General features: G+C 36.6%; 1 protein-coding gene across 3 annotated transcripts in view; it reads left to right on the top strand.

Annotated features, from left to right (window-relative positions):
* SP4 (Sp4 transcription factor) overlaps positions 1-21,362 on the top strand; it is an 87,897-nt gene that overhangs the window by 37,566 nt on the left and 28,969 nt on the right. For all 3 annotated transcript variants that reach the window (XR_010406504.1, XM_045864593.3, XM_064575182.1), the window contains exons 4-5: positions 8,134-8,362; positions 16,025-16,224. Coding sequence is in view for 2 of the 3 variants with exons in the window: in XM_045864593.3 (XP_045720549.1) it covers positions 8,134-8,362; positions 16,025-16,224 (429 nt within the window). In the remaining variant the exon portion in view is untranslated. The remainder of the gene's footprint in view (positions 1-8,133; positions 8,363-16,024; positions 16,225-21,362) is intronic.

The following is a 21,362-nucleotide window of genomic DNA, read 5'->3' as shown; positions in this document are numbered from 1 at the left end:
TTTGTTTTGGAATTTTGTTTAAGAAAACCCTGTAGTTCTGTATTTTCTTTTAATATTTTTTGTTTGTAGTTTCGTTTTGCTTTTATATTTAGTTGCTTTTTTTTTAAATACCTGTTTGCAGTTTACTTTTGTGAATGGTGTAAGATTGAGATCTGAACTTCCTCACCCCACCCCACCCCCAAAGCACACCCAGATAGCCAGTAGTGTTTTGTTTCTTAAATTCCACATATGAGTGAGATCATATGGTATTTGTCTTTTTCTAACTGATGTACTTCACTTAGCATAATACCCTCTAGTTCCATCCATGTCGTTGCAAATGTCAAGATTTCATTATTTTTGATGGCTGAATAATATTCTATTGTATGTATATATGTATGTGTGCGTGTGTGTGTGTGTATATACATACATACCACGTCATCTTTATCCATTCATCTTTTGATGGACATCTCAGATTCTTCCACAGTTTGGCTATTGTGGACATTGCTGCTATGAACATTGGGGTGCACATACCCCTTCAGGTCACTACATTTGTATCTTTGGGGTAAATACCCAATAGTGCAATTGCTGGGTCATAGGGTAGCTCTATTTTTAGCTTTTTGAGGAACCTCCATTCTCTTTTCCAGAGTGGCTACATCAGCTTGTATTCCCACCAGTCGTGTAAGAGGATTCCCCATTCTTTCTCCACATGAAACTTGCACATTTCTAATTAGATTGATTCTTGGGTATTCATGGTTTATTTTTTCTTTTATTTTTTTGAGTTGATTATTGCTGTTACAGAGGAAAGCTGTTGGATTTTTTATATTGATCTTGTATTTGGCCATCTTGCTGAAATGTCTTATTTGTTCTAATAATTTGTTGATTTTCTAGAGTTTCTTTTCTCATATAGATTTGTTATTTCTTTATCTTATTGCATTGACTTGCACCTTCACAATATATAGAATATTAAAGACAAGAGTAGGAATCACTTCTGTTGAAAACCACAGTGAGATACCAATTTTTTTCTATTAAATGTTTCTTTAAAATCTTACTGAATTTCTCTTGTGCATGAGATGCAAAAGTACTCTTGTATACTTCTAGTGGAAATTTAAATGACTGCAGCTCTTTATATATGCTCCTGTGATTTTTTAATTTGTATATAAAGTTTTAAGAGTGTTTCCATATCCTTTGACCAAGTAATCTCACTTCTAGGCCTCCGTCTCTTGGAAGTAATAAGAACAAATATTTTTGTTCAAGTTGCTCATCATTTATGTTGCTATGGATTACTTGTGTGTTTCAAAATAACCTTAATGTCTAATACTAGGGAGATGGTTTTGTAAGTTCTGGTATATGTGTATGATGGCATATTACACAATCATTATACTGTTTTAAAAGAATTTATAATAACTTGGAGGCATTTATATTATTAAATAAGTAAAAAAGAACATAATACAACAGAATTTGTATGTAGTAGAGTTGCATCATTATCAAAATGCAGAATAGATTAGAAGCAGGTACATCAAAATGGTAATAGTAATAATCTGTGAATAATGATATATGGATGATTTTATTTTCTTCTTAATATTTTTCTGTGGTGAGTATGCATTGTTAAAATCGGAAGAAAAAACTTAAAGTGTATATATCTGTAATACAAAGCTGTATTTACTCTCTTCAAAATAATGTGGAACGGAAGAAATTTTAGCCCATTTCATTAAATGTCAAGATTGGTTATAATTATTTTTTAAAGTATACTCTTATTATACTCTTCAAAAAAAGGTTTTGCTGAATGTGGGTAACACCTATCATAGGGTAAAGCATATATGTGAGAGAAAAGAAACAGTAGTTTCAGTGGCAGGTTGTGACTTATACTTTGGGATATACTCCTAAATGATCTGAATTTTATATCAATGAAGCAGGAGATGATTGTGGTAAATGTACACTTGCTCTGTTTCTTACTGTCTTGCCACCCATGTTACAGGTCTTTTGCAAGCTTGGTATCATCTAGTAGCCTTGTGACCTGATGTTGGCCTACTTTAATAAGAAAGCTTGCTGTGTTTATATGGATTTTAGATTGCCGTCCACTTTATTTAAGAAACATTCATTGAGTACTTCTAGTGTGCCAGGATCTTTGCTAGCCAAAGGACATAAAACCACACAGAGGCCCTATGTCCTGAGCAGCTTTTGTTAGAAATAATTTGTGATTAATACTGTGATGGAATGAGAGGGTATCTGTTAAGAGAAACCAGGAATACTCAGATTCTAATTCAATCCCTAAGGTCTCTTAGGGAGCTAAATATACTGAAACTCAAGTCAGAGTAATACATTACTGTCTTAGGTGTAGGCCCCCCGTCTCAAAATTCAGAGAACTAGGTTAGTCTATATGGAACATGCTGTTTTTCTTTACTCGTTAAATCTCCTTTTTCCTTTCTTCCTCTAAGCTTAAAGTCAAGTCTTTTAGTACCATTTTGAGACAAAAGACCACTCCAGCTGTTGCTAAAGGAAAATGTGCAAGAAACAGAGTTTCTCCTAAATACCCATTCTAGATGTTCTTGAGTATCTAGCGATCTAATATCATGTCACCTACCAACCATCTGGCCCCCATTACCCTTGGCCCAGTTTTTGTATTTGAAAAATGGGAGCAGAACAAAAAAGGAAAGAAATAGGAAAGATGGCTTGCTTGTTCCAGGCAGCCTTGAAATGTTTTTTACCTCTGACAGCATGTAAGGAAAAGAAAAGAAGGATCATTCTATGTTCCATCATGATGCATAGTTATAGGACCAAGAAATCTTGAGTTATTTGTAAGATTATGTTATAAAACAGTTTAAGTGGTAACACAGAGGTTAGAGACTAAAGTTTCAAAAGAGCATTAATAACTTTTTCCTTCAGAATTTTAATAACTGTAAATGTGTAGTTTGTTTCTATAATTACTTGTCTTTCCCATTTTCACCAGCAATATCATCAGCACAGCTTCTTGTATTTTTGAGCATCTTTATTATTAACTTTTCCTTGACAAATTGAACACAAAGTCATTGCAACAAACCAACTATTTTTCCTATATAAGAGCTTTTTCCTGTGCTTATTTTTTTATTATAGTCCTAACTTTCCAGATTGAATTATAAGTAAAATAGTGGTCTCATTGATGCAAATTTCATTGTCTCGTTTATAAGTCATCCTATACGCAGCTTAGCCTGTAAATGACACTTGAGAAATTTTTGTACTCATAATTTCAACTCAACACAGTGACAGCATCCACTAGCACATGGGCCAATCATCTGTTCTTAAGTCTTAACATACTGAGGCAATCCATTTTTAGGAATGGAAAAAAAAGGGAGGTGTATTTAGCCCCTCAGAGACAAGAGTATATGATCTTTTGGAAAGACAAAACAAGCATTTACAGTATGTGTTCATTATATAGTTTGTCCGTTGATATAATAAAATTATGCACAAGATATCTATGGGAAAAGAAAGAAGAGTTTTCTGACCTAGATTCAGAAAGACACCTTTCAAGAAGACTTTCCAAAGGGAATGACACATGAACTGAGTTCTGTAAGATGAATTGGCTTTTGTCAGACCAACAGAGACGGAGATTTAGAATGGGAAAATATGTTGGATACTGGCTACATTAGTCAAAGGCCCAGAGACAATCAAGCATGGAACATTAGAGGAAGTAGGAGTTCAGTGTAGCTGGTGTTGAGAGTGGGGATGGAGGAGGATTACTGAGATGAAGCTATAAAAGTAAGCAAAAGCTAGATTATGAAGAGCTTTTTACATGCTGTGCCAAGAAATGTTGACTTTACTGTGAATGCTTTGAAGACTTACTGACTTTGGGGGAACCAGATTTGTATCTGCATTATGAGATTGGAAAGGGCAGACTTGGCATAATGGTGAAAAGGACCTGTGCTAATGTATAGGCAATAAGGATGGAGAAAATGGACAAATTTGAGATACTTTGAAGAGATATACTCAACAAGGACTACTGATCAATATAAGTAATACATGCAGTGGAAAGAGAATAGCTTCTGGAGTTAGCTAGACCTGGATTCAAATCCCAGTTCTGTCACTTAGCTATTTTGTGACCTTGGGTGTTTTATGTACCTCTCGGAACTTTAGTTTTCTTTCTTTTTTTTTTTTTAAGTTTTTATTTGAGAGAGTGAGCAATAGAGAGAGCACAAACGGGGGAATGGGTAGAGGGGGTGGGAGAAGCAGGCTCCCCACTGAGCAGGGAGCCCAACGTTGGGATTGATCCCAGGACTCTGGGATCACAACCTGAGCCGAGGGCAGACGCCCAACCGACTGAGCCACCCAGGCTCCCCCAGAACTTTAGTTTTCTTAACTTAAAATAGGGACGGCAGTACTCAATCCATAGGGATGTGAGGAACAGGTAAAATAACAGATGTAAGACATCCAGTAGCTAAGTATAAAATGATAGCTGCTATTGTGGGGGTAAAAAGGAGATGGAGGACAGTTAAGAATGGCTTCAAGTTTTCAGTTTGGGCAATGAGAAGGAACTAGTTTAGGAGAGTGGGATAACTGGTCTGATTCCTAGACGAATTGTTAATTCTGTCATGATTTTAGTAGAGTGATGGGTTGGACATACAATTTTAGTAGTTTGAGGAAAGAATGGGAAATGTGGAGTAAAGGCAACCAGTGTGGATAAATCTTTTAAAAATATGACACAGGGGCTTCTGGCAGGCTCAGTCAGTGGGGCATGTGACTCTTGATCTCGAGGTTGTGAGTTTGAGTTCCATTTTGGGTGTAGAGATGACTTAAAAATAAAATCTTTCAAAAAACTAAAAATGTGATACAAGCTTAGATTTAAATGCTGATAATGGCTAACAGGACGGGGTTTCTCAGAATGTAAGGAGTTATAGCTCATTCAGTCAAGTTTTAGGAAAAACAGAATGGTTGATTATGTCACATGCAGCAGTGAGAAAATATACATTGGATTTGGCCATAAGGAGGAAGTCTGCGAGCCAGGAGTTAGGTCTTTGTGGTGGAGTTGAATGCTAGACTTTGTCTGATGGGGAATGACTGAAAGTTAGTGAGCATGGAAGTGATATGATCAGAACAGCATTTTAAAATTTTCTGGCAACAGTTTGAAGGATGAGATAGGAGGTGTGGGTCCCATGTAGGCTGTTAGAGGCATGAAGTAATAAGGACCTGGACCAGGGTGATGGTTCTGGCAACAGAAAGATAAGATGAATGCAAGAGCTATTATGCTTTTATGTACCTTTTAACTTGGCTATCATATGGTTGTAATTAATGGGTAAAGGAGAACTTTAGCCTAAAAGTTGACGTTTTAATGTTTCGAGTGTAGTTAATAGGGAGAGTAGTAGTTAGCATTTACCAAAACAGAATCATTAATAGGAGTAAGTTTTGAAGATGAATTAATTTTTAGACATTCATTTATTAAGCTTATGTTATTGAGTGGCTTCTGTGTGTTGAGTAGTGTTCCACATGCTGGAGACACCAGTGAACATAACAGGCAAGATCCTTGTTCACATGGAACTTAACATTCAGAAGTGAGGCAAAGACAAAAAAGTTAAAAAGGACAAGATAATTTAATCCAAGTCAGACAAAACTTGGTGATGATACAGAAATGGACTAAAGGGTACCATTTTAGATGATGTGATTAGGAATGGTATTTCTAAAGAGGAGAGTTTTGAACTTAGAATATTACTAAGGAATCAGCTGTGCAGAGATTTGGGTGCCAAGGCATTCCCACCCAGACTGGAGAGGATGTGCAGAGGCCCTAAGAAAGGAATGAGTTTGATTTGTTTGAGGGCTAGGGAAAAAGGCCAGTGTGTCAGGAGCAGCGTGAACAGGGGAGAGGACTGATAATACGTGATGAGGTTTGAGGGTGTAGGGTTAAACTTGAGCAGGGCCTGGAAGCCTTGGTAAAGAATTTGGTGATTTAGGGGCGCCTGAGTGGCTCAGTCGGTTAAGCGGATGCCTTCGGCTCAGGTTATGATCCCAGGGTCCTGGGATCAAGCCCCACGTTGGGCTTCCTGCTCAGCTGAGAGCCTGCTTCTCCCTCTCCCTCACCCTGCCGCTCTGCCTATTTGTGCTCTCTCTCTGCTTGTGCTCTCTGTCTGTCAAATAAATAAATAAAATCTTTAAAAAAAATTTTTTTTTAATAAAAAAAGAATTTGGTGATTTATACTTGACTGGTAGCAGTGGAAATGAAAGAAAAGTAATACTGAGCTATGTTGAACTGTCTAGGACAGCTAGGTGAAGAAGTCAAGAGAGTTGTCAGGCTTAAATATATAAATTCAAATATGATTGGCTTGGTATTATTCATTGCAGTAACTTGCCAAGTTGTTTAGGCATTGAACAAATAAATGTTCATAATGTGAAGGGTTGAGGAGTCTATCAAGGAAATGGTCAAGGGATCTGAGAATGATCAGCCAGTGATCGGGGATTCCTAGCATTTCTTTGACATAATGAAGGACATCTTAAATACCTTTGCAGCCTGAAAGGAATGACCTAGTATTGTATGAACAACAGCTGGAAAAATTAAGTATTCAGAAGATACATAGGGGTATGAGAGTTACACTTTACACGGTGTATTGTTTCACAGTTTATAGAGTCTTTACCCTTTAGGAAATCACCTTGATCTTCATAAAGAACTCTCTGAAGTAGATAGGAGACAGGAATTCTAGGGAAGTCATCATTATTAAGAGGTGAGGAAACTTGAGGATACTCAAGTGCGTGGTCATTGAGTGGCACATGAATTCACATCTGACTTTACTTGCATTGCTTTACCTATCACAGTATGTTAATTCAAAGATGATCAGAAATTTAAATTTTAGTAGAAAAACTAAAATATGTATCCTTATTAAAACAGTGCAAAAGACATTTTTTATTTGTATTATAGTTATTCGTGCTATTCCAAAGGTTTCAGAGTGTTTTGAATACACAGAGGAGAATGAGATTGACTTTGGCTGAGACAATCAGAGGTTTAGTTTTGTTTAGAAAATGTGTACTCTTTCCTCACTCGTTAATTTTTTTTCTTTTCTTGGTTGCTCTCCATGTTTAAAGTACTACATATGCAGCTTTGAAATAAGCCCTTTTGTTTTACACCCAGTACTCACGTGTTTATTTCTGCTACCGTATTTTATTCTTGTGTTGCCACCTAACTCAGTGGAGACTCAGCAATAATAGCTAACAAATGAACAGTTCTGTACCAGGCACTGTGGTAAGGGGTTTGTAAAAATTAACTTGTTTAATTCTTACATCAACTCTCGGAGGTGGGAGCATTACTTTATAAATTGGTGTTTTCTGCTATTCCATACCTGATGTGGAGAAAGAACCATGTTGAAAGAAAGGATCATTATAAGGCATACTCACTTGCACTTCAGGATCAGTTTAAACCATAGATAAAGTAGATGGGGGTTTTTTGGTTATATTATGTATTATTTATCATAGTTTTCTTTAAGTGAAGATGCCAAGTTGGTATATATACTAACCTGAGAAGTAAAGTAAGTCTAAGCTACATAACATGAGTGAATGAAGTAGTAATACCGTAAATGTCTGTTTTATGATTATAGTGATAGTATGTAATAATCATGGATGGTTTTACATTTTAAAAAACTACTTAACTCACTGTGCATAATTAAAAAAAAGATGCCTCAATAAAGAGATGTTTGCTTCATTTTAAAGTATGGAGGAATGAGAAATATCTATAAAACTTAATAATTTGTTTAGTTACTTTTCATTCCTATATATTCTTGAAGTGAATGAGATATGCTGCTTACTGTGGAAGTGGATACAGCATCTTTCATCTGAGGATCTCAGAGTGCTTTTCAAATAGTATCTCATGAATGCTCACAGCACTTTGGTGAGGTAGGTAGGTGGCAAGTATTACTATCTTCATTTTACAGATGGAGAAATTGAAGCCACCAGAGGTTAAATGATTTATGTATAGTCCCACCAACCCGATAGAGAGGCAGCCTGAGCTACTTAAATGAGAATATTATATTTCAGGAGGATTTGCATAGTAAAAATCATTAACCCCTTTGCTATTGTATTTTACACAGATTAACTGTTAGAACAAATATGTTAGCTTTAAAATGTCCACATGGAATTTTTTTTAATCCTTTCTTTAGAAATAGAAAACATTATAATACTCTTTCCCCCTCCCCCCCCAATTTTTAGGTCAGCAGCAAGGACAAGATGGAGTAAAGGTCCAACAAGCCACAATAGCTCCTGTAACTGTAGCAGTTGGAGGAATTGCTAACGCAACGATAGGTGCTGTTAGTCCTGACCAACTCACACAAGTGCATTTGCAGCAAGGCCAGCAAGCTTCTGATCAAGAGGTGCAGCCTGGCAAGAGGCTTCGAAGAGTTGCCTGTTCCTGTCCTAATTGTAGGGAAGGAGAAGGAAGGTAAATGCTCTTTTACCAACTTTATCTCTCTGGAAGGCATAAAATAGTTAAAACCAAGCCATTGGCTGGGTACTTTGATCACTAGAATGTCACTAGCTTTGTAGCGCAAAGTTGAGATACAGTGTTGTTTTGACAGGGATTAAATTGAACTAGTCTAGGAATGGAGTTTTAGTGGTCTTCTACCATGTACCTTATACTTTTTTGTAATGGTTTTCTTGTTTCATTTATTATGTAAAAATTTTATTTTTATTGATATAAAATTCATATACCATACAATTCCCTCAATCTACATTTCATTGGTTTTTAGTATGTTCGCATAGCTGTGCATTTATCATCACAATTTTAGAACATTTTCATCACCTCAAAAAGAAACCCCTGTATTCTTAGCCATCACCCCCTCGCCCCCAATCCTCCCAGCTCTAGGCAGCCATTAAACAAATTGCTTTCATTATGCATTTGCCATTCTGGACATGCGTATAAATGGAATCATGTAATATGTGATTTTTTTCATGACTGGTTTCCTTTACATAGCATAGTATTTTTAAGGTTTATCCATATTATAGCATGTATTAGGTATTGGTACTTCATTCTTTTAAATGAACAAATAACATTCCATTGTATAGATATACAGTATTTTACTTAATCCATTTATCAGTTGATGGACACTTGGAATTTTTCCACCTGTTGGCTTTAAACTTTTTTATACAAATTTTGGTGTGGACATAGGTTTTCCATTTCTCTTGGGTGTATACCTAGGAATGGAATTAATGGTCCATATAGTAACTCTTAAGTCTAACCATTTGAGGAACTGCCAGACTATTTTCCAAAGTAGCTGTACTGTTTTGCATTCCCACCAGCAGTGTATGAGGATTCCAGTTGTTGCCAACACTTGTTGTAATTTGGCTTTTTGATTACAGCTTTCCTAGTGTGTATGTGAAGTGGTATCTCAGTATGGTTTTAATTTGCATTTTCCTGATGACTTCATTAGTCAAGTATGTTTTCATGTGCTTATTGGCCATTTGTATATCTTCTTTGGAGAAATGTCTATTAAGATCTTTTGCTCATTTTAATCTTAAAAAAAAAAAAAAAGAGGGGCGCCTGGATGGTTCAGTTGGTTGAGCATCCAACTCTTGTTTCAGCTCAGGTCATCATCTCAGGGTCCAGGGATTGAGCCCCATGTGGAGCTCCACGCTCAGTGGGGCGTCTACCTGAGGATTTCGCTTCCTCTCCCCCTCCCCCTGCTTGGGTGCTCTCTCTTTCTCACTAAAATGAATAAATGAATCTTTAAAAAAAAAAAAAAGATTTTTTTTGCTCATTTTAAATTAGATTTTTTAAATCAAATTGTAATAACTCCTTATATATTCTAGATACAAGTCCCTTATCAGTTACATGATTTGCTAATATTTTCTCCCATTCAGAGAGTTGTCTTTTTACTTTCTTGATAGTGACAGAGACACTTATAATTCCATGTGAATTTTAGAATCAGCTTGTCACTTTCTACCAAGAAGGCAGATGGGATCTGATGGGGGTGGTATGGAATCTTTAGATCAGTTTGAGGAATATTGCCAACTCAACACTATTGTCTTCCGATCCTTTTACATGGTATGTGTTTTTCTGTTTATTTAGATCTCTGATTTCCTTTGACACTATTTTGTAGTTTTCAGCTTATAAGTTTTGTACTTGTTTTGTTAAATTTATTCCTAAGTATTTTATTATTTTTGAGGCTATTGTAAATGGAACCTTTTTCTTTATTGTTCATTGCAAGTGTATAGAAATACAGTTAATTTTTGTTTATTGATCTTGTATCCTGCAACCTACTGAACTCTTTTTATTAGTTCTAATGGTTTTTAAGTGGATTCATTAGGGTTTTTCTACATGTAAGATCATGTCATCTGCAAATAGGGATAGTTTCACTTCATCCTCTCCACTCTGGATGATTTTTATTTCTTTTTCTTACCTAATTATTCTGTCCAGACCTATAGTATAACATTGAATAGAAGTGGCAAAAGTGGACATCCTTGTTTTCTTCCTGATCTTAGGGGAAAAGGGTCCAGTCTTTCACCATTAAGTATGATATTAGCTCTGAGCTTTTCATATATGCCCTCGATGAAGAAAGCTCCTTTCCATTCCTACTTCATTGTATTTTTGTCATGAAAGGTTGTTGGATTTTGTCAGATGCTTTTCTGTATCTGTTGAGATGATCACATAGTTTCTGTGTTTTATTCTGTCAGTATGGTGTGTTATATTAATTGATTGTCAGATGTTAAAGTACTCTTGAATTTGTGGAATAAATCCAACTTAGTCTTGGTACATAATTCTTTATGTATTGCTATATTCGGTTTGCTAGTATTTTGTTAAGGATTTGTGCATCTGTGTTCATGAGAGATAATTGGTCTGTAGTTTCCTTATAATGTCTTTGCTTTTGGTAAGGGTAATATGGGCCTCATAGAATGAGTTGGGAAGTGTTCCCTCCAGTTTTAATTTTTGAAAAAGTTTGTGAAGAACTGGTAATAATTCTTTAAATGTTTTGTGGAATTCACCAATGAAACTGTCTAGGTCCTGGGCTTTTCTTACAGGTATTTTTTTGACTACTAATTTAATCTCTTTACTGGTAAGGGTTTTTTCTGATTGATTGATCTTGAGTCAGTTTTGGTACTTTGTGTCTTTTGGGGAATTTATCCATCTCATCTAAGTTGTTTAAGTAATTGGCATACAATTATTCTTGGTATTCTTTTATAATTCTTTTTATTTCTGTAAGGTTGGTAATAAGTCTTCTTTCATTTCAGATTCTAGTAATGTGTGTCTTCTCTTTTTTTCTTGGTCAGTCTACCTAAAGGCTTGTTCAATTTTGTTGACCTTTTCAAAAATCAAGTCACATCAGCTTTTGGTTTCATTGATTTTTCTCTGTTGTTTCTGTATTCTCAGTTTCATTAGTTCCTGCTCTATTCTTTATTTCCTTCCGTTTGCTTTATTTTAGATTTAATTTGCTTTTTCCATTGTCTTAAGATGGAAGGTTATTGATTTAAGATCTTTTTTAATGTAGGCATTTACAGCTAAAAATTTCTCTCTAGGTATTACCTTTACATGTATCCCTTGAATTTTGGTATGATGTATCTTCATTCTTCTCAGAGTATTTCCTGCTTTCCCTTTGGATTTCTTTTACGACCCACTGGTTATTTAGGAGTGTATTTCATTTCTAGATATCTGTAAATTTTCCAGTTTCTTCCTATAATTGATTTCTACTTTCATGACACTGTGGTCAGAAAACATACTGTGCCATTATTTCTGTCTTTTATTGAGGTTTGTTTCATGACCTGGTGTATGATTTATCTTGAAAGAACATTTTATGTGCACTTGAAAGGAATGTATATTTTGCTACTGTTTGATGGAGTGTTTTATGGATGTCTGTTAGGTCAAGTTTATCAAGTCTTCTGTCTCCTTGTTGCTTTTCTGCCTAATTGATTTACTTGAATCTCCCTATATCTTTCTGTCTTTGAATTGGATCTTAGTTTTTTGTGTTTTTTTTTTTTTTTAAGATTGATTTATTAGAGAGAGAATGAGGATGAGAGTGGGGGGAGGGGCAGAGGGGGAGAACCTTCAAGCAGACTCCCTGCTGAGTGTGGAGCTCCATGTGGGCTTGATCCAATGACCCATGAGATCATGACCTGAGCCAAAACCAAGAGTCGGATGGGCACTTAACTGACTGAGCCACTCAGGTGCTCCTGTTGGTTTTTTTTTTTAAATCCAGTCTGACAAAATGTGTTTTTGATTGGATTGTATAATCCATTTACATTTGATGTTATTGATATGGTTGAATTTATGTCTTTCATTTTGCTTTTTGTTTTTTTGTGTCTCATGTCTTTTTCTCTCTCCCTCCTTTACTGCCCTCTTTTGCGTTAGGTGAATATAATATAACACTTTAATTTGTAAAGTAGCATTTTATTTTTGTTAATGACTTTTTCACTATATTGAGTTATTTCCATAGTAGTTGCTCTTGACCTTACCATATATGTCTTGTCATAATCAGCTTAATTAACTTAATTCCAGTGAATTATAGAAAAGTTATTTCTTTGTAAGTGTATTCCCTTTTGCTTCTTTTTGTGATGTTATTATATATTATGTAATATTATGTATATTGTTATATATTATGTAAGTGTTACAGATCCAACAATATATTGTTATAAATTACTACTTTATATAATGTTGTATCTTTAAAGGAAGTTGAGAGGCCAGAGGGATATAGGATCACCAAGAATAATCTGGAGGTTGCCAAGGACTTGTTTTAAAGTGTTTTCATGCCTGACCAAGAACTCTGACATTGGGGGCGGGGGGGCAAGAAGTTGAGAAGATGAACAAGTATATATATAACTTTTGCTATGTTAATTTTATCACTAGTTCTTTTTATTTGTTCCTGATATTTGAGTTCCTTTATGGCATCATATTCTTGGCCCACTACAGCTTTGCTCCCATCTCCCTGCTTTGTGCTGTTACTGCAAATACATTAAATATATACATTTTTATAATGTTATGGGCTTGACAATACATTTTACACATATTGTTTTATAAAATTACTTTTTAAATCTGGTAAGACAAGAAATATGCACTACACTGTCCTCTATAATTACTTAATTACCCTTGCTGGTGCTATTTTGTTTCTTTGTGTACATTTGAATTACTTTCTGGGTTCAGTTAATGCAACCTGAAGAACTTTTTTAGTCTAGTTTCTTGCAAAGCAGGTCTGCTCAAAACAAATTCTGTGTTTATCTTTGAGTATCTTTATTTCACCTTCATTTTTTAAAGGTAGTTTTGCTGGGTAGAGTCTTCTTGTTTCAGTTTTTTTTCTCATGAGTATTTTGCACATGTTTTCACCCTGCCTTTTGACCTCCATTGTTCTGCTGAGAAGTCAGTTCTTTTACTGAGGTTCCCTTGTAAATGAGGAGTTATTTTTCCCTTGCTGCTTTCAAGATTTTGTCCTTGGGTTTCAGGATTTTTAGTATATAAAGTGTCTATTTGGGACGCCTGGGTGGCTCAGTCGGTTAAGCGTCTGCCTTCGGCTCAGGTCATGATCCCAGGGTCCTGGGATCGAGTCCCGCATCAGGCTCCCTGCGCCGCGGGGAGCCTGCTTCTCCCTCTGCCTCTGTCTCTCTCTCTGTCTCTCATGAATAAATAAATAAAATCTTAAAAAAATAAAAATTAAAAAATAAAGTGTCTATTTGTGGATCTGTGCAGTTATACTACTTGGAGTTTGTTGAACTTCCTGCATGTGTAGATCCACATGCGGGAACACAAGCAGGGGAAGTGGGAGAGGGAGAAGCAGGCTTCCCGCCGAGCAGGGAGCCCGATGTGGGGCTCGATCCCAGGACCCTGAGATCATGACCTGAGGCGAAGGCAGTTGCTATTTCTTTGAATATTTTTTCTGCTGCATTTTCTCTTCCCCCTCTCCCCTCCCCTCCTCTCCTCTCCGTGCCCCTCACTCATTACTTTGGTGTCCCACATTTCTGAGGCACCCTGTTCATTTTCCTTTGTTCTTTTTCTTATCTGTTTTTGGATTGCATAATCTCTATGGATCTATGTTGAATTTTGCTATTTCTTCTTCTTTTGAGTCCCCCTAGTAAATTTTTCATTTCACTTGTACTTCTCATCTCCACAGTTTCCCTTTTTTTTTTTTAAATAATTTGTAACTCTTCATTGATATTCTCCATTTGATGTGACATTGTCATTATACTTTGCTTTTTCTATCATGGTGTCCTTTAGTTCTTTAAACATATTTATTAATGGCTACTTTGAAGTCTTGTTAAATCTGTTTGCTGTCATAGTTTCACTTGCTTTTTTTTTAGTGTATGGGTCATATTCCCCTCTTTTACTTTTGGCATGTCTCACTTTTGGTTGGAAACTGGTTGGTTTAATATATTGTAGCAGCTTTGTACTGCCTCCCCTGCCTTTCCCGACCCCTGGCTTATTGCTACTGTTTGCTTGCTTATTTAGTGACTGGCTGGGTTATTTTGGTGAATGCCCCCTACCGCCCCCCCCACCCCCATGAAGCATGTTGCTCCTCAATGGATGCAGAATTGGGTATGCTTAGTGACCCTGGATGACATGGTTTGGGAGGGATCTTTGACTGTCCTGTCCCTGACCACACCCAGCTTTTAAACTCCACTGTCAGCTGATGGCTCTATTGTTTTCCACAGTGCCCTGTAACATGTATTACTCTACAGACTGATCTATTCAGATTCTTCTTAAGGACTAGATCAACATGTCTGTGTTTGAGATTTATTCTGACTCTGGAGGGCCACTCCCAGCTGCCTCTTTTCTCCCTTCTTTCTGACACCCTAGTCAGCCTATAGTTTTGCCTATTTCTCCAACGTATCTATTAGTCTCCTCCCATTTGTGTTTTGCAACAGTCTTGGCTGTGAGCGCCCTTAGGCTCAAACTTTTTCACACTTTGTTTGCACATGAATTCAATTCCTTTGGGAAGAGATTTGGAGTTCTGTTTTATGCTGTGCTCTCTCCCTGGCCAAGATCTCTTTGTCATGGCTCCTGTCATGGTTGGGATAGTGGCACATTTCTCTCTGAGCGGCATCCCTGCTCTAGGAGCTGAGTGGTGGCAAGCGAGCAGCAGTAGCCTCGGGTTTTCTTGCCTTGCCTCTGCTGACTTGGCAGTTCTACTGTATACACTAAAAATGAGCTGAGTCAAGGATTATCTGTACTGCACTATTCTCATTGTGCCCTATCCAAGGCAGAGCCGAGGTCTCAGGAGTTGGGTTTGGTGGAGAACAGAGTTCCCTACCTGTCAGCCATACTTGCCTGGAACTTAGCCTTAGCAACAGATAACTGGGAGTAGAATGAGAAGTTCTGACATCTTGCCCCTTCCTGGGGAGATAACCCTCCAACTGGGAGGTGAGAAAAGGGAACCCTGCTCTTGGCTGCACCAGTCTAGAGTGTTTCTATGTCGGAGGAGGTGACGGGACAGAGGGCTCAGAGAGGGTTGGGTTTTGGTTCAATTACTACAGACCCTCACTATTCTTACTCTTATTTTCTTGAGTATTTATTTATTTATGTGCTGTATGTTCATAGAACCATTTCCAGAGATTGTATATGGTATTTGTTTTGTTTTTTATTTTATTTTTTAAATTTTTAAAATTTTTTTTCTTTATTATGTTAATCACCATACATTACATCGTTAGTTTTTGATGTAGTGTTTCATGATTCATTGTTTGTTTTGTTTGTTTTTTAATAATTTTCACTGGGGAGTAGGCCCATGAAGCTCTTCAGGCTTGCTGGAAGTGAAACTCTGAACCTTACTTTTTTAAATGGGAATTACCATTTGAGTATTTAGAGAAGAATTTTCAAGTGTCTTGAAAAGCTTAGAGATTTTTTTTTTCCCCTGCAAGGGAAGAGCCTATTAGGGAAGGAACATGAAGTCCATGGTAGAACATGAACTCTGTGGGATAAACATGTTTTCATAGCAGTTTTGAGTTTAGTACATTACTCTTCTTTTAATTGAAAATTTTCTGATTTTGAACTACAGTTGTAGCATCATGATTTTAAAAACCCATTCAGAAATGCATCATTTAAGAACCTTGATTCCCTTTTATTTTTTTCCCATAATTACAAGCTTGGTGTTTGGGAGTGTAATTAACATTTGGTTTTTGTTTTTGTTAGAGGCAGTAATGAACCAGGAAAAAAGAAACAGCATATCTGTCATATTGAAGGATGTGGAAAAGTTTATGGCAAAACATCTCACCTACGAGCACATCTTCGCTGGCATACTGGAGAAAGACCTTTTGTATGCAACTGGATGTTTTGTGGCAAAAGATTCACAAGGAGTGATGAGCTTCAGAGACATAGAAGAACCCATACAGGTTAGTTGTTTTATTTTAGGGCTTGTACATTTTACTTATTTTTTAGTGTTTAAATGAAAATTGTAGGATAGTTTAGCTATCAAATTGGAAATATACAAATTAAAGACAATTTACTTTAGTGATTTTATGAAAGATGTTTAAGATCAAATTTTTTTACATTTCTGAAATATATTTTATTCTACTTTTTGTAAGGTTTATCAGCATAATTATGTAACATGAATTATATTCATTTCCATTTGCTTATCTTGTTGTATTAGCAGGTTGAATTCACATATATTCGTTTTTGTCAGTATTTAAAAAGGTTAAGAGAGTTGAATTATAATGTTATTGGTGACCTTTATTAGTTTTGGGGTTTTTTAATAATTTAGAAAATTGACTAAAGTATAAGATTAATATAGCAAATATATACCTCTCACTTAGAACTGAGAGCTGTTAATCTATGTGTTATTTTTTGATAAGGCAAATTATACAAAGTTGACATTATATTTGTCCTCTCAAAGAAAATAGCTACCATGAATTTAAAGTGTAAGTTTTTAGTAGAGTTTTTAATACTCTTACATATATGGTTCATAGACATATGTGTAAAATATTATTTTATGTGTTGTGAAATTTTACATAAATGATACAGTATTATTTCACTTACCATTATATTTTAAGATCTGAGTTCATATATATGTATGTATAAATGAATATATACATGTTTGTAGTACTTTTTTACTGCTATATGGTATGCTATTACATGACTCTACCATACTGTATTAATCCATTCCCTCTACTGCTTAAATTATCATTAGGCTTTTTGCTATCACAAACTTTGTTGCTGTGAACATACAGTGAACATGTATGTGAAGTAGAACTATTGGATCACAGAGAATTTATGTGTTTTGCTAGATAACTGCTAAAGAATCTCTAAAATGGCTGTTACCACCTCTGCCTCACTAGCAGTGACTGAGAGTTTCCAGTTTGCTGTGTGTTCACCAATACTCAGTAGTGTTAGCCTTTGAAAATTGTTGTCCTGGGGTACCCGGCTGACTCAGTCGGTAGAGCATGGAACTCTTACGGTGGTGAGTTCAAGCCCCACATTGGGTGTGGAACCTACTTTAAAAAACAAATAAATGAAAACATGCGCATTGCTAAAAAAAAAAAAAAAGTTTTTGTAAATCTAAAATGGTTTCTCATTTTTTAAAGTAGAAGTTTTCCTGGTTATCCATGAGATATAAAGCATCTTTTCATGTTTATTGGTCATTTATATATTTTTTTTCTGTTGATTATTTCCTTGCTCACTTTTCTTTTGGGTTGTTTTCCTTTTTCTTACTGATTTACATGTTGTAATTTCCCCCTATATTGCTAGTCTTTTTGCTATTTTTTGCCACATGGAATTTGTACATTTTTATTTAGTCAGATATGTTTTCTTATCCTTTGCTTTTCTTATTTTTAATGAAATCCTCTCTTATCCCAAGATCATAAAGTTGTTTTGGTTTTTTTTTTAAGATTTTATTTATTTATTTAGAGAAAGAATGTGTGCAGGCAAGAGCACGAGCAGGGAGCCTGACTCGGGGCTAGATCCCGGGACCCTAAGATCATGACCTGAGCTGAAGGCAGATGCTTAACCAACTGATCCCCCAGCTGCCCCTCAAGATCATAAAGTTTTTAAAAACATTTTCTTCTAATGGCTTTAAAGTTTTCTTTTTTGTAAGTTTCGGCTCTTTTTCTAAGTTTTACATAGAACAACTACCTTCTACTTAGAACGTATCTGATATACATTTCGGTTTCAGTATTTAATTGTTGAATAGATTAATAATTTGGATAAATTTCCTTTTTTTAAATTAACGTATAATGTATTATTTGTTTCAGGGGTACAGGTCTGTGATTCATCAGTCTTACACAATCCACAGCACTCACCATTAGTACCTATCCTCCCCAGTGTCCATCACCCAGCCACCCCATCCCTCCCACCATGCTCCACTCCAGCAAGCCTCAGTTTGTTTCCTGAGATTAAGAGTCTCTTATGGTTTGTCTCCCTCTCCGGTTTCATCTGGTTTCGTTTTTCCCTTCCTTCCCCTATGATCCTCTGTCTTGTTTCTCAAATTCCTCTTCTCAGTGAGATCATATGATACTTGTCTTTGGACTTATTTTTTTTAGCATAATACCCTCTAGTTCCATCCACATCATTGCAAATGGCAAGATTTCATTTTCTTTTAATTTTTATAAGATTTTATTTATTTATTTGACAGAGAGATAGCGAGAGCAGGAACACAAACAGGGGAGTGGGAGAGGGAGAAGCAGGCTTCCCGCAGAGCAGGGAGCCCAATGTGGGGCTCAGTCCCAGGACCCCAGGATCATGACCTGAGCCAAAGGCAGATACTTAATGACTGAGCCACCCAGGCACCCCCCAAGATTTCATTTTTTTGATGGCTGCATAATATTCCATTGTGTGTGTGTGTGTGTGTGTGTGTGTATACACATATATACACACCACATCTTCTTTATCCATTCATCTGTTGATGGACATCTAGGCTCTTTCCATAGTTTGGCTATTGTGGACATTGCTGCTATAAACATTGGGGTACATGTGCCCCTTCGGATTATTACATTTGTATCTTTGGGGTAAACACCTAGTAGTGCAATTGATGGGTCATAGGGTAGCTCTCTTTTCTTTTCTTTTCTTTTTTTTTTTTAAAGATTTTATTTATTCATTTGAGAGAGAATGAGATAGAGCATGAAAGGGGGGAGGGTCAGAGGGAGAAGCAGACTCCCTGCCGAGCAGGGAGCCCGATGCGGGACTCGATCCTGGGACTCCAGAATCATGACCTGAGCCGAAGGCAGTCGCTTAAAAAACTGAGCCACCCACGCGCCCGGTAGCTCTCTTTTCAACTTTTTGAGGAACCTCCATACTGTTTTCCGGAGTGGCTGCACCAGTTTGCATTCCCACCAACAGTGTAGGAGGGTTCCCCTTTCTCCACATCCTCTCCAACATCTGTCTTTTCCTGGCTTGTTAATTTTAGCCATTTTGACTAGTGTGAGGTGGTATCTCATTGAGGTTTTAATTTGGAGTTCCCTGATGCCGAGCGACGTTGAGCAGTTTTTCGTGTGTCTGTTGGCCATTTGGATGTCTTCTTGGGAAAATGTCTGTTCATGTCTTCTGCCCATTTCTTGATTGGATCATTTGTTCTTTGGGTGTTGAGTTTGATAAGTTCTTTATAGATTTTGGATACTAGTCCTTTATCTGATATGTCATTTGCAACTATCTTCTCCCATTCTGTCGGTTGTCTTTTGGTTTTGTTGACTGTTTCCTTTGCTATGCAAAAGATTTTTATCTTGTTGAAGTCCCAATAGTTCATTTTTACCCTTGCTTCCCTTGCCTTTGGCGATGTTTCTAGGAAGAAGTTGCTGCAGCTTAGGTCAAAGAGTTTGCTGCCTGTGTTCTCCCTTAGGATTTTGATGGACTCCTGTCTCCCATTTAGGTCTTTCATTCCTTTTGAGTCTATTTTTGTGTGTGGTGTAAGGAAATGGTCCAGTTTCATTCTTCTGCATGTGGCTGTCCAGTTTTCCCAACACCATTTGTTGAAGAGACTGTCTTTTTTCCATTGGACATTATTTCCTGCTTTGTTGAAGAGTAGTTGACCGTAGAGTTGAGGGTCCATTTCTGAGCCCTCTATTCTGTTCCATTGATCTATGTGTCTGTATTTGTGCCAGTACCATACTGTCTTGATGATTACAGCTTTATAATAGAGCTTGACGTCCGGAATTGTGATGCCGCCAGCTTTGCTTTTCTTCAGCATTCCTCTGGCTATTCGGGGTGTTTTCTGATTCCATACAAATTTTAGGATTATTTGCTCCGTTTCTTTGAAAAAAATTGATGGTATTTTGATAGAGATTGCATTAAATGTGTACATTGCTCTAGGTAGCATTGACATTTTCCCAGTATTTGTTCTTCCAGTCCATGAGCATGGAATGTTCTTCCATTTCTTTGTGTCTTCCTCATTTTCTTTCATGAGTATTCTATAGTTTTCTGAGTATAGATCCTTTGCCTCTTTGGTTAGATTTATTCCTAGGTATCTTATGGTTCTGGGTGCAGTTGTAAATGGGATCGACTCCTTAATTTTTCTTTCTTCTGTCTTGTTGGTGGTGTATTGAAATGCAACTGATTTCTGTGCATTGATTTTATATCCTGCCACTTTACTGAATTCTGTATGAGCTCTAGCAGTTTTGGGGTGGAGTCTTTTGGGTTTTCCACATAAAGTATCATATCGTCTGCAAAGGGTGAGAGTTTGACTTCTTCTTTGCCGACTCGGATGCCTTTTATTTCTTTTTGTTGTCTGATTGCTGTGGCTAGGACTTCTAGTACTGTGTTGAACAGCAGTGGTGATAGTGGACATCCCTGCTGTGTTCCTGACCTTAGGGGAAAAGCTCTCAGTTTTTCCCCATTGAGTATGATATTCACTGTGGGTTTTTCATAGATGACTTTTATGATACTGAGGTATGTATCTTCTCTCCCTACACTGTGAAGAGTTTTAATCCAGAAAGGATGCTGTACTTTGTCAAGTGCTTTTTCTGCGTCTATTGAGAGGATCATATGGTTCTTTTTCTTTCTTTTTTTAATGTATTCTTTCAAATTGATTGATTTGCAGATGTTAAATCCCACTTGGTCATGGTGAATAATCCTTCTAATGTACTGTTGGGTCCTATTAGCTAGCATTTTGGTGAGAATTTTTGCATCCATGTTCATCAGGGATATTGGTCTGTAGTTCTCCTTTTTGATGGGGTCTTTGTCTGGTTTTGGGATCAAGGTAATGCTGGCCTCATAAAATGAGTTTGGAAGTTTTCCTTCGATTTCTGTTCTTTGAAACAGCTTTAGAAGAATAGGTATTAATTCTTCTTGAAATGTTTGGTAGAATTCCCCTGGGAAGCCATCTGGCCCTGGGCTTTTGTTTGTTGGGAGATTTTTGATGACTGCTTCAATTTCCTTAGTCTGTTCAGGCTTTCTATTTCTTCCTGGTTCAGTTTTAGTAGTTAATACATCTCTAGGAATGCATCCATTTCTTCCAGATTATCTAATTTGTTGGCATATAGTTGCTCATAATATGTTCTTATAATTGTTTGTATTTCTTTGGTGTTGTGATCTCTCCTTTTTCATT

The sequence above is a fragment of the Mirounga angustirostris genome, unplaced genomic scaffold, assembly GCF_029215605.1.
Source record: "Mirounga angustirostris isolate CCGP_5_RB_7025 unplaced genomic scaffold, mMirAng1.0.hap1 SCAF_12, whole genome shotgun sequence".
Classification (NCBI taxonomy): domain Eukaryota; kingdom Metazoa; phylum Chordata; class Mammalia; order Carnivora; family Phocidae; genus Mirounga; species Mirounga angustirostris.
This window is presented reverse-complemented; position numbering and strand designations above follow the sequence as displayed.